The sequence below is a fragment of the Epinephelus fuscoguttatus genome, linkage group LG22 (genome assembly GCF_011397635.1).
Source record: "Epinephelus fuscoguttatus linkage group LG22, E.fuscoguttatus.final_Chr_v1".
Taxonomy (NCBI): Eukaryota; Metazoa; Chordata; class Actinopteri; order Perciformes; family Serranidae; genus Epinephelus; species Epinephelus fuscoguttatus.
The window spans coordinates 26202583-26217227 of NC_064773.1; the positions used below are offsets into that span (position 1 = coordinate 26202583).

At 41.2% G+C, this 14645-nt stretch overlaps 1 protein-coding gene across 24 annotated transcripts in view; it reads left to right on the forward strand.

The window, feature by feature from the left end:
- The window catches only part of plxnc1 (plexin C1), an 88112-nt gene that overhangs the window by 17407 nt on the left and 56060 nt on the right, over positions 1–14645 (forward strand). The window contains exons 4-7 of one of the 24 annotated variants that reach the window (XM_049566285.1): positions 6179–6279; positions 6356–6461; positions 6542–6707; positions 6916–7018. The exons of 7 other annotated variants lie outside the window; for them this stretch is intronic. In XM_049566285.1, the coding sequence (XP_049422242.1) occupies positions 6179–6279; positions 6356–6461; positions 6542–6707; positions 6916–7018 (476 nt within the window). Of the gene's footprint in view, positions 1–213; positions 605–1608; positions 2404–3321; positions 3445–5919; positions 6055–6178; positions 6280–6355; positions 6462–6541; positions 6708–6915; positions 7019–7924; positions 8001–14645 lie in introns of those variants that run through there. 16 more of the 24 variants (XM_049566280.1, XM_049566290.1, XM_049566287.1 and 13 more) reach the window with 16 other exon arrangements.

Below are 14645 nucleotides of genomic sequence, written 5' to 3' on the forward strand. Positions count from 1 at the left end.
CTGCATGCATTCATATACAGAGATGTTAGTCTTTATTTCTACACATCTCTGTATCATGATGTTGTTGAATATTATTTGTGGCCTACACCATTCAAGTATTGTTTTAATAGGCTACAGTAACTGTTTTATATAAACATAACTTTTAGTTTTTTTAGTCATCTCTTGCAAAAACTACACGTCACATCCGTATTGCAATGAATTGTGGGCAATTAAATCAGTGAAGTCTGCTTAAGTCTGCAACCTAAGCGGACTCTTTAAAAGTCTGCAGAAGGTCGTCATGAGGCCCCTTGTGGACTGGTTGAATTGTGGATTTGGAAAGCCCTCCGCATTCTCAGACTTCCCGGGAACGCGCCCCGCGAAGTCTGCGAGTCTGCAAGTGCGATGAGGTTCAGACATCTGGGTTCAGCCCCAGTGTTGTAAACCAGGGCATCCATGACGCACAGGGTCACGCCTCACAGCCTCTGCTCTCCAACGTTAACGGGAACAAACTGAGGACCAACTTTGATCATGCTGACTGATTGTTTCGGAGAAATCTACACTGAGCATCCTGCAAGACAAGAGACAGAGGACAGAAACATGAAACACCACAGCAAGCTGCTCAGAGGTAACTACATTATCATAAAGATTTCATATTTCAAAGCTTCATCCGATGACTCAAACTTTTCAAGACGACTTTTCAGAAACTGAAAGGAACATTCAACAATTGGATGAAAAGAACTTCCCAAAGCTGACACTAGATGTCAGCCAGACATCACGAGATATCTTCAAGCTGTAGTTTAGACATCCAGAAAGTTGAATTTTGCAGTTTTAAATGCCTGTGACCATAATGGTGTAACCGACCGTAAGTCATACTGTAGCCTGTGGTCACTTTTTGCTTTGTTTCATGGCTCATAGATGCTGGGTGAGAATGAAATATGCTGTGTAAACTGCGCAGATCCTTTTATGATGGTAGGGACCATACTCATGCGCTGGCTACAGCGGGCCAATCACAACTCCCTGTTACTCGCCCCGGCTTTGGCTCCTCACGAGGTGGATATCATCATGTGAACTGATGAAAGTGTTCATCAAACGCTTTGTAGTCAGCTCGAGGCCATCGCCAGGAAGTCATATCACTGCATACACTGGTTATGTGCAAAGACAAACTTTGTAGGCTTTGTAGTTGCTGTTTTAACAACGGAATACATTCAGCTGAGTGAAAACAGGTTGCAAATCATTACATAGAAATAATTATAATGTCTGTCAGTTTTTGGTTTCGCTGGGCGCGCTCCCTCCCACTTTCAGCACTTCTCTTCTCAACAGACGCGCGCTGCGCTTTTACGCACGACAGTGTGGAGGAGAGCACAGTGCCATGAAGACCGTCAGTGTGTGAGCGTTTGGCTGCCACCACAGCAAGAAGATGATCCTGCTGCCTGGTCTGCTTTTTATTCTCTGGGGAGAACCGGGTCGGTGCCTGGAGGAGAATGCAGACTTCACTTTCGATGGAGACATCCGCCACTTCGCCGTGGCCAACGACACGGTTTACATCGCCACAGAGGAGAGGCTGTACCAGCTGAGACACGACCTGACTCTGGTCCACAGTCTGACCCAGAGAGGAATCTTGAAGGAAGTTTTCAGACGAACGATGCTGAGTTTTCCCGGGTTTCTGAGACGGACAAGTGGAACGCAACTTTCAGCGTCAACGTGTTATTAGCGCTTGTTCAGGAGGACACTTTGATCAGCTGCGGTGTGATCGGCTGCGGTTACTGCGAGGTGCTGGACCTGAGGAACATTTCAAACGTACAGTACAAGGAGCACATCAGGGTGGGATCCCCGTGGCGCAGCAGCGCGTCCGTCGGCTTCCTGGTGGATGTAGAGGAGACAGTTACCGAGACTTACATTCTGAGTGCCATAGAGCAAAATGAAGGCAAACCCACAGAGACCGGCTGCTCAGTATCAGGAGCGGTGTTCCTTCATAATACGAATAACAAACAGGACAGAGGTATATTCTCTTACTTTGACGAGCGCACTGTCCCTGTAATCAAAGGCAGGCACACGGATGACAATGTGGAGTTTGTGGATGGATTTCAGATCAATTCAATCATTTATCTTTTCTCCATCCTGCCTTTAAATCAACAAAGCAACGCCATCCGTCTCATTTGGCTCGAGGGCAAAACGAGCAAAAGGGAGACTCTCAAATCGCTGCGGGGCGCGACTCTCCGTGTCTCTGATGATGGTAAAGGCAGCAGACTCATCGCCTCCGCGGTGATCCCGGGTGGGCCGCCGGTGCTCTGGAGCGGCGTGTTCAGTGTGGACGGAGGAGAAACCAACACCGAGCTGCTGCTGTTTGACATCAGCCCGGATCTCACCGGAGCCACAGATGCAGATCCAGACTTCTGTAGTGTCTGCAATGGCAGAGGAACGACGGTGGGTTGTTGTGTTATAAATAGATTTTTGAGTGATAGCGCATGTTGTTGTTTCCACCTGTTACAGCAGTGTAATGTGTGATCATGAAGCATCTACAGAAAGACACATCACTTCATTATTCTGTGTCAACAAAGTTTCAAAAGTAGAAAAATATGAAATTGACTCAGTGACAAAATCTTCCCCTCTATGGGAACAATGTAAATTCAGTCAGTCTATGTCTGTGGCTAATGACCATAAAAGCCTATTTATAATAATTGTAATATTTTTCATACTCTCATAACAGTTTACAAAGTGCTTTAAAAATGAAATGTGTGAGCAAAGTTCCAAGAAGCTAGAAAAATAATGCAAGGAAACTTATTTTGAAATAAAACAACAATTGCAGACTCAATACCTTATTAAATTACACGACTAAAATTTTACTCCAGGGAAGTTTCTACATAATTACAAGCATTAAAAATGAGGTTATTTCAAAGTGCAGGCTTGTCTGCTGGTGACAGCATATTAGAGGAAAGTTTTGCTGACTGAAGCTATTTGTTAAGCAACATTGATTTAGTTTTCTTGAATTGCGTCAAACTAAGATCAAGCTAATCTTATGATTAAGCTTTTTTTTAAATGGTCAGCAATGTAGCTACGTGTACAGTAGTTTTAGTCAGTGGATGTGATGGACAGACTACATGTAAACAAATAATATGTACACCCCAAATAAATGATGATTTTTAGCCGACACATTGTAATACATATGGCAGTGCCTCATGTTGCAACCCTCTTCAAACAAAAAAATGAATAAGCATGACAGTTAATTTCACTTCAACAATCTTTACCTTTTTCAAGTTCCCTAAATACTTACGGTCTTCTTCAGGAATCCAAAAATACCTGTTGGATGTTCATCTGACAATCAGTATTTTTTGTGTTTCTCAGCCAAAGACACTGAAGCCAAAGGCAGTTCTCCTCAGGCAGAACAACATGACCTCTGTGCTGGCTGTGACACAAATGGCCTGGATGGTTTTCTTCATTGGGACGGGAGATGGGCAGCTCATTAAGGTGTGTACAAAAAGTTAAGTGATCTTTGTTGTATTCATTATTGAAAAACATACCAATCTAAGAAGACCAATCATTCAGTAACATACTTTGTTCTGATTAATAGTGAACAGAGTAACTTGAAAGTGACATAAAAAATATTTATTTTCTTACCGGTTAACTGCTCTTGTACGGAGGCCCATTGCATTCACCAATTAAAATAAAAAAATTCACCTCATCTGACACCTCATCTCACAATTACGAGAAAAGATCTTGTAACCACGAGAGATCAGGATCTCGCAATCGTTGCTGAACACAAGCTAAGACAGTTGCGGAAGTGTGTTGCATTCAGTGAATTAAAAAAATGTGACACCTTATCTCATAATTATGGGATTCTGATCTACACAGGAGTAAGTTTAATAGCCTGTTTGATATTTACAATTTTCCGAGACTATTATGTTCAATAGCTGCATATCAAGCTTCAATTTCTGCTAATTTTTTGATATGTTGGAAAATCAGAAATCGGGATGCAGTTGAGAGTATTCAAAAACATTTTTGTATTTCAACATAGAATTCTTAAACCACTGCCATTACAGAGTGGCAACCTGTAAACATTTCACATCTGTGTTTGTAAAATAAATAATTGAAAAAATTAGCAAATGATGGCTATAAATGACCTATTTACAATTATGAAAATAATTAAAAGCAAAAGCAGCAAAAAATCCTCACATTTGTGAAACTAGAACCATGAAATGTTTTTGCATTAAAAATTGAGCAGGGGCTCAACTTGACTTGCTTGATTTTCACCACACTAACTTGAGACTTGAAGGTTAAGACTTGAGACTTGTTTGTGACTTCCACATGTGTGACTTACTCCCACCTCTGGTTTTAGGTGCGAGGCAAAGCTGAAGTGGAAAGAAGGGACTTTCAGGAATACCCCACTTAAACTGGCATTTTGAAATGTCAATATCATTCCTACACACAATGAGACCCAGCATATTTAATTCTATTAAAATCTGTTTTTGACTTTTCACCACTGAAATGATTCTGCCTGTGAGAACATCACACTACTTCTGCAAAGTAACCACTAACACCTGCAACTTCTACGAATAGATTGTACACGTGACAAGATAAACAGCCATATTTCCTGCCACAATAAATTTATGTGGTGACTGTTTAAGTTCTGTCAAATTAGTCTCCTAAAGGTGAAAAGACGCTGGTCATTTTCAATTTTGAGTTGGAGGCTCCAATAAGCTCTTGAAGAGTATAATCTGAAAAAATGTCCCCTGCACTCACAAAGTGGATAACAAAATTAAAATTGTAACAGAAGCATTTTAGCATCCTACATGTTCACCTTTTATGCAGCAATCTGATTGGCCTATATTCACCGGGTATCAACTTGAGTGACATCTTACGTACATAGACAAATACACTGAAACCGGCGAAATGCGCGATCGAGTGATATGCGTACTTTTAGAGCATCAAATCGTACCAGCGTACTTTGATGTCAAAATGCGTGCCTGGTACGCAAAATGCGTACAGGTTGGCAGGTCTGCATTTCATGGTTCTAGTTTCACAAATGTGAGGATTTCTTGCTGCTTTTCTTAATTGTAATGTGTTGGTAAGAATGTTCAGGTTTGGACTGTTAGTTCAACAAAACAAACACTGTGAAGGTATCACTTCTCAGTGACTGTGGCACCATTTCTCTTATTTTCATAATTTTTATGAGCCAAAAAATCATTGGATTATTGGAGAAAATAATCAGCAGATTAATCCATATTGAAATAATAATCATTGGTTAATAGTTCAAAATCAGCTCCACCTCAACCAGCTACAATAGCAAAATCCTGCTTTTATATTAATGCATGAGTCAGAGTCATCTAATGACATCATATATATAATAGTATAACAGCCACAGGGGACGCTTTTCTCAGTACAGTAGTTTAACTTTTAGTACTTTTAGGTGCATTTTCCTGATCATACTTATACTTTCATGTATGAACTTTGCAACACAGTAATATTCAGGTAGTAGTATGGTAGAGTAAAGGATTGAAATACTTCCTCTCCTGCTCCAGGCCCTGTCTGAACAGACAGGGTGAAAGACTCCACTCACATAAAGCACCTGCTGCTGTGAGAGACAGGGAAATTAATCATGCTCCGAAAAGTCTCAAAATGCGAGCAGAGCAGGAGGGGGAGGCAAAATAACTCACTGAGCCACAGTGGTGTGAGAGGAAGGTGTCTCATGGCGTGTGGGAGTGCACAGCAACCGCACAGCAACCGCACATACAAACACTCTCACACACAGTGAACTCATTACATGAAAAAAGGTTGAGTCCTTTCAACCATCTCAAGTCTAAGTCAAGTCTCAAGTCATCTAATTTGCAACTTGAGTCAGACTTGAGTCAAGTCATGTGACTCAAGTCCCTTACCTCTGCCTTAAAACAAAAAACAGCAGCTCAGACTGTCAAAAACATAACAAAGCTACATTTTCATTGTCAGCTTGCTGTGGACAAGAACTATCACACCACCTGTCCCACAGTGCTCTACAGGGCCAACGATGACCGCAAAGTGTTTCCCAAAATGCATCTGGATCAAGTGGACCTTAAACATGTGTACCTGCCATTTCAAAACCAGGTCGGTGCTCTGAACCTGTAACACCTGTGAGGCTCTGTTTGACTTTTTCCACATTTTTTTAAATAACCACAATGTCACATGTACGTAAGTGTTGCTAAGTTGCTGTGTTTGTGTGTTGTTCTAGATGAAGCGTGTGTCTGTGTCAAAGTGCAGCACATACACAAAAGTGCAGGACTGTTGGTCTGCTCAGGACCCATACTGCATCTGGTGTGGCTCTAAAACAAGGTCAGGGAAACAACATCTGCAGCTGACCCCTTCAAACAATTACAAACATGGTTAAAACATAAATTTCTCTTCCTAGATGCACATTTGAAGACGACTGCCAAGATTCAGACTGGTTATCCATTCCTGATGATTTTCAACACAGAATGGTTTCCCACAGAGTTGTAAAGGACGACACCGACCAGGTACAGATAAGCTTTTACCTCTAGTCAGTTGTGACAGTCAGTTATTTCTCTTTTAAACACTCACATCCTTCCTTTCTCAGATCACACTTAACATCCAGACACACCTGACTGTTGGCCAGACGGCACGAGCTAACTTTAACTGTCAATGCTCATCAAGTCCCAGTGGTTTCATCCTCTGGGAAAATCCTCCCCCACAGTTTCCACAATGCAGCTGCCCCCTTTCAACCAAACCACTTCCTGCTGAAGGTCAGTGACTTCTGATAAATATAATAATCCAGTGAATGAAATACCTGATGATCGATGACCGTCACACTGTCACAAGAATCCTATGAGATGAAAATGTTGACTACTTTGTGTTGTCTCACAGTAAATTGTTATAATTCATAAAAAAAGTGTGTTGCTCAGCATTCTGACTGAGGCTCTTAAATTTTATGTATTATTTTTTAATCATCAGGCCTGCACATCACAGTTAGGCTGAGACTTGGGACGACACAATGGTCGCATCAGTTGAGGCTATTCAACTGCTCTGACATCAGGGGACCGCCAACTTCTGTCCTGTAAGTGCTCTACCATTTTCAGGAAATCTAAGTAGACAGATAATTTCTAATACACAAAAATGGTCCTTTTAGATATGTTAGAGCCAGCACTATTTATGTCCGCCAAATTAAAATGCTGCCTCTTTTGTGACACAACACAGAGGAGACAATGGCGCACATAGACATTACAAACCAAAACTCAGTTTTCTCTGCTTCAACACTGATAACAGAGTTTTACAGAAGGTCAATATTCAGTGACCTAAAATTCAGTTTGCATACAGATGAAAGGTCAAAATGCATGAAAAAAGCTATGTCTAAAAAATATTTTCTTGAAATATAGCACAACATCCCTTATCTGCAGCTTGTGTTTGAGATAAGAGTGCAGAGCTGTTCCTCTCATGGTGTGACTTAAAGTCTCACTCAAATGTGTCAGTAGAATTATGAGAGGGTTTTCTTGGGAAGTAAGCATGTAAACAAAATTTATTTTTTTAAAATGTTTTTCTTTTATGAGACTGGACAAATTTAAACATTAAGGGAGAGAGGGGGGATGACATGCAGCAAAGAGCTGCAGGCTGGAACTGAACACACAGCTGCTGTGACAAGGACAATGCCTTTGTACACGGGATGCCTGCTCTAACCACTGAGCTACTGGGTGCCCCTATTGCACAAAATGTCTGACTTGGACACTGGATATACCAAATTCACCTGTCACTTGGGAGAATGATGGAAAACAATAACTGATTTAAAATAGTTTTCAGAATATTTTAAGCCCTTATTGTGCCAACACTGAAATGAACATCAAGAGTGGATGAAACAACGTAATGGTTAGCTGCAGCTGGTCTATGAGGTCTTGGTGATTTGTCAAGTAATTATTATCATATATGAGTGTTATCAACAATAATTGGTGATACATCTGTTTCTCCTCAGGTGTCGGCATTGTATTGAGGCTGGATGTGGCTGGAGCACAAACAGCTGTTCCTGGGCAAATCAAGGAGTGGGGGATGTAATTATGCATGTTTTATGTATTTATCTAACATAAGCTTCCCAGACATGTTTATAAGTGAAACATTTGGACATCAATGCAACAGCTCCACATTAATTTTAAGATGTTTGTAAATTTGAAGACTGTAAACAACACTGAAATTCTACCAAAACCCCTAATCCACTAAGCCACCAACACCCATGAAAGAGTTGAGTTTTGAGGTGGGATTTGAAAGTGAAGAGAGAGTTGATGTTATGAATGTCCTGTGGGAGGGAGTTTCAGAGGCAGGGGCAGAGCGGCTACAGGCTCTCGACCCCATGGTGGCCAGTTGGGCTGGCGGGACAGTGAGGTGGATTGAAAAGGAAACATGAGAGTGTAGATGGGGTTGTGGATGTGCAAGAGTTCAGAGAGGTACAGAGGAGCTAGGTTGGGGATGGCCTTATAGATGAGGAGTAAGATCTTAAAGTCAACACGCTATTTAACAGGGAGTGAGTGAAGCTGCTGAAGAACAGGAGTGATGTGATTGGAGGAGGTTCTGGTGATGCATTAACTCTCAGTAGTGCTGTACAGTGAATATCATGTAAACCTGCTGAATGTCCTCTCTTCACTTCCTCTTTCAGGACAGTGTTTGCCAAAAGATGGACTCAGGAATGACCTTTGCTGTAAGTCTGAACCTCAGTTCTCACTCACATTTCTCCTCTGATGCTCACCTCATCCACATTCAATTAAGAGGTAAAGGAAAGAGGTAATGGTTTATAACTCATAATCTTTCTGTTTTACTGTCAGAGACCAGAGATCTCCTCCATCACTCCCAGCGTTGTGTCTTTCTATGGCAGAAACCATGCGGTGTTGTCAGGTTATAACCTCAGTGATGTGATCGGAGTGAGAATCCAGGCGGACATGGACTGCACTCCACAAGAGTGAGTCAGTTGACTAGCAATACGATTATACTTAGACTCTGAATGACATTTGGCAATGGAAAATGATGTATTTTGGATTTAGGGTGAACTGTCCCTTTAATAATTTCCCTCCAAAAAAGTGGGTCTTGATCTCAGTGAGATTAACTGGTTTCTCTCTCTCTGCCATCCTGTGTCCTCTGATCAGATCTCCTGTGTGGGACAACACTGGTGTGAAACTAACGTTCCACATTCCCAGTGCTGACAACAAAGGCGTGTTCAAAGCATGTGTTCTCCTCCCAGACGGTAGTTGCCACGGCAACGCTAAAATCACCTACCGCTCATCCCCATCCTGCAACAAAATTGCACCGAGCAGCACCTGGATCAGGTATGACTGGATTTGTTGGTATTTTCCCAACATAAATAACATAAAAAAAGAAAGCTTTTCTGAGGGAGATGTGACTGGGTCAGTCAAGAATACTTTGATGACTGTGACAACGTCAAATCTGATCTCATTCAGATAAAATACTGATCACTGTAACCCAGTGAGCTTGCAATCCATTATCTGATGGACAGTTGTGGGAACTTAAATAACAATTCTTTTAGCTGGAACAATATGGGACACTGCAGTGACTTGTGCAAACTCATTGCACCATGGTTTCGCTCAGTTTCTCAGTTGGAGTGGTATTGGTACTTTTACTCAATGTGAATTGTACACATCCAGATGTAAGTCTCTGCTGCCTTTACCTACTTCTGCTCTCAGACTGCACAGCATGAAAAGCCTCTGTTAATTGGTTAACATCATGTTTTGGTGTGAGTTTCTCTAAATCAAAGGGCAAGAGCTTTATTTACTGAACATCACACACTGCTGGAAGAAACAACAGGCAGAACGCTTTATATTCATTTATCATTTTGGCGGTGTTTTTAACAAAAACTTCTGTTTAGCAATAAACAATAAAAGTGTCTTTCAGCAGGTATTTCGAACAGTGAATACACAATGCTTCATGCAGCATGCTGCCTTTAATAAAGTCACAACCTTATCATTATTGAGACAGTAGAACAATGATTGCAAACAAATAAGACCATCGCTGAGAGCAGCCTCTGCAGCCTCTTTCAATAGAGAAGCATCATGGGGAAATGCAGGTTGATAGGAAATGTCACCAGATGGAGGCAACCATACCAAAGATAATTGGTTTGTATACAAAAACTAAGTGGTGCACAACATGAAACGAAAATTACAGACGGAGATGCAACGGCTTCCAACAAAATAGCTTTAACAGTTCAAATAATTACTTGGTCCCACCTTACCTTACCTCTACTGTCACAACTAAAAGCTATCAAAAAGGACAGTGAAAACTTCAGCAGGCTATTTTGGAATCTTTCCCCAGTGCTATGTCACAAACTTCAATAGAGTTGGCTGAGACTTATTGTAGGAAACATTGTCAGTAAGTTAGGAACAGTTCCAGGTTGAGAGCCATCTCATGGGAAAAGCCACTTCCCAAAATCACTGTCTTTCACCATCATCACTTCCCTTTGTAGTTGCAAGTGTCTCTTCTGCCTTTGTTATAACTCTTCTTTTAACACTGTTGCTTGTTAAGGTGCACAAAGAATTTATGTACATATAGCTGGAACGTACACATAAAAATATCAATTTTCATACGTAGGTGATCATTAAAGGTGGTAGCCACAAATGTGTTTTCACCACCATGTCAGACTGTCATTGTAAGAACACCTTCTAGGCTTTTTTCCCTTTCTCTGATTGGCTGCTGCTCTGTTTCCTGTAGTGGGAAGAGGAAGATCACACTTACGGGATCCCACTTGGAGTTTGTGGAAGGGGTCATGCACAGCCATGCCCAGCAGGAAATCATAACTCCCAGAAACAGCAGCTATCAGGTCCAAATATCACAACATATTAACATTATATACATATGTGTGTGTGTGTGTGTGTGTGTGTGTGTGTGTGTGTGTATATATATATATATATTCGTTTTTATGTTTGTATCAACTGTGTCATAACTAATAAACTAAGCACAAGATCATTTCTTTGTTGTAACAATGCTTCTTTGCAATAAATCTCATACTGTTGGAAGGCCTGTTTATTTCCCTTTTAGATGGTGCCACATATGTAAGGAACATGCATTTGTGGGATGTGCAGTAGGCTTGAGTTTGTGGGTTACGCCCATGAAAAAATTGCCAAATCTTCTCTGCCAATGCCAAACAGCTTTTTTTTTTTGCTGTTGTTTTTGACTCTTGTACCCCCACGTGCTGACAATCAGGTGCCAATCAGGCACCTGTGAGCATGGGCCCTGCCACAGTGGTCAGTTGGTGTCTGATCCAAACATCGGCATGCCATGTTTGACTGATGTGGATAGGGCCCGTGCGAAAGGGCAACTTCAAGCTGGTGATCCGCAAAACCAAGTTGCGGCATTATTTGGAGTGAGTCCTGGTACCATTTGCAAATTGAGGGCCAAGTTCCATATCATGGGGGATGTCAGAGACAGGCTGCAAAGTGGGCGTCCCAAGAAGACTGCACCCCAAGAAGACCGTTTCCTCATCATGTCAGCACTTAGGAACTGTAGGCAAAAAGCTGTTTGGCATTGGCAGAGAAGGTTTGGCAAATTTTTCATGGGCGCAACCCACATACTCAGCTCTGCTGCTCATCCCACAGATGCATGTTCCTTACAAATGTGGCACCATTTAAAAGGGAAATAAACAGGCTTTCCAGTGGTATTCATTGCCAAGAAGCATTGTTACGACAAAGAAATAATCTACCAAACACATTTCCTTACTTTTTTGTGCTTAGTTTAGAAGGACAGTTATGTAGCTGTAGTGCGCATGCGTCAGCCTCTGTGTCTACCTTTGTCAGGCTATTGGGCATATCTTTTTGATACACTTTCTGATAGTGGCCATTAATAAACCACGTTTTATTAATTGGATGTGGATTTTAACTTATTTAAGGATTCACCCTCTGCTGGAGCACTCATGGAAGAGCGAGAGCATAAGCCGGAGTGCACTATTCTACACTGCCTAGCAGCAGTTGCTTTTAAGACTATTCTAACATCGATCGTGCGATTACTTTTATCTTGTTGTTTTAACTTGTCCATTACAATGATCACGCTGTATTATGAGTTACCTGTGGGCTGAATCCAGCTTCAAAGGTTGTGTGTGCGGACTGCAGCAAGTACTCACAGTTAACAGGGGATATCCACCACCTGAAGACAGCTCCAGAAAAAGGACCAGCTCATTGAAAGCTTTCTCTCTGTAGCTGCTGCCCAGTCAAAGCATTATCTCCTACACACGGTCCTCCTGTCTTGCTGTCCCTGCTGCCCGATCACCCCCCTCCCCAGTGTCATGGATGGTCTCTGCTTCTGCAACCACCCTTCCCTGGCTGGCCTCAATAATGTCACTCAGAAGAACAAGTCATTCAATTATTAAAAACTAAAATTTAGACAACATATTGGCTCAAACCCTTAAAAAATATTTACAAATGTCATGTGACATTCAGTTATCTTCACATCTGCCAATGATATTTAACACATTATTTTTCTCCTTTATTTACTTACCTGTATTTTTTAGTTTTGTTAATTATCTTTTAGTCAGTTTGTCTGAGCATTGTTGTCTGTGTAATTATACAGCTCTGTTACCTCTCTAGTCCTTCCTTATTTCCACAGATTTATATGGCCATATGATGTATTCCATTTGATGCTGTTTTTTTCTGTTCAGAAGAAAATAAAAATTACTGATTAAAACAACAAACTTAAATTCAAATAACTATCCATTTACCATATGTTTTCATTTAATTATGACACAGTGAATGCATACATACATACATACATACATACATACATGCAGAAAAATACATTTAACAATATGTATTGTTTGTCACTGTTGTCACACACTTGTTTGTCACACACCCTTTGTTTGATTAGTGCATGCCCAAATATACCAAAATTCCCTTTTCTACCTTTTCCTCCTTGCAGAGTCTCACCTATGACACACCTGCAGCTAAAACAGGGATTTCTACCAGCACTGTGTTTTTGAGAGTCGCCAATGAAACCTTGGCCTGCTCCACAACAATGACCTACTACCCAGACCCCGAGTTCATTAACTTCTCATCCTCAAGAATGGGAAACGATGTTCTTATCATCATACAGGTATTGCATGTTTTTTAGCACACATGTACAGATATAGGACATGAACACACTAAAGGTTAGTGGGGGGTTTTTTTCTCAGAAAAAGGCAGACAAACTGGAGATGACCCCAGCAGAGCTGTCAGTGTGGGCTGTTAAGGATGGACAAGAATATCCCTGCATCATGGAAACCAAAGAATACAGGAACAACCCTGACTTTATCATGTGTCAGATTCAAGGGACACCTGATGATACCTTTCAGCACTTCAAAGTAAATCTTTCATTCAGACTGCACCAGTCTAGACACTAATATACAAAAAAATTCAACCTAAAGTTTATTGTGATTGTCAACAGGCCAAAGGTGGGTCATACCACCAGATTAAAGCATATCACAGCAAACCCCTCAGAAGTATATTAGTTTTCATGCATTTTGACTCACTGCTCTGGTGAGACGCCCCACTGTAAAATATCTTTTCTAATAGCACTGTCGTTTTTGTTTTTCAGATAGCGTACGGTGACAAGACAGTAACACTCGGGTCTCTATCTTCATTGCATCACGTCATTCTGACAGTGCGGCTTGTGCTGATACCCTGTGTTATTTTTGGTAAGTACTCTAAGTAGCTGACTGATAAAGTGACTGTGATATATGTGATGAAGTCTGCATTAATTTCATCAGTGCTATCAGTTCAACACCAGCTGGTAATGTGACAGCCTGAACCTGATTTAATTTAGACAGTTTTCTCTTTGCTTCTGTATGATTCTGTATGATTGTGTGTAGTTATACTGAAGGTTTAGTGGTAAAAATACAGTGTGAGAAGCTTTTCCACCGGACAGTAGGATTGTGCAAGTAAAGCCAGGTGAGAGTTGTCAGAATGAGATCAGACAACGCAAAAATAAGACGTCAGGATATAGATGATTTTTCAAGAAGTAGACACCATCTTGCTTTGGGATCAGTCAAGCTGCGATAAAATGAGTGCTTCCAGCCCCGTTGCTGGGACCACAACCATCTTTGAACCTGGCCTTGAGTTTAATCTCAACTCACGCCTGTAAAATTTCGTGACTACATCTTACATGGTTGTGACATTATGGCTGTGACCTATCATGACCTGCTATGATAGGTGTCTCTAGGACCACATTTTGCCGTGATGACAGACACACAAAGTGAAGACAATACCAGCTGTCACAATGATGTCACTGCTGGTGAAAAATTGTCAAGATGTTGACTTTGATTCCAAAGTATCATCTATTGGCAGCTTCAGTCCAAAATCACTGGTGTTAGCCTTAAAACCAGTTACTAGTTCAAATATAAGAGCTGTTTTCTTTCAGTTGCCATTTTCTGGATTAGGTGCTATTTGTCTGTTTGGTTTGAAGGAGTCACTGTGTTTGTCTTTCAGCATTGGTGATGATCTGTCTGTGGCAAAAGAGGCTCACTGCTGACATGAAGAATCTCTGAACATGACATCACACCTGGTGAACTTCTGCTACTCCATCATCACAAAAGACACTGCACCTCATGTTCATTTTTATTTCATAATGACAGCCATTTCTCCACCTGTGGGTTACTGGGGTAAATTTCACTCTTTGGCCCGAAAAATTATTTAGAGAATCAACCTTAACTGCACAGTGAGTGTAGGAAAGCT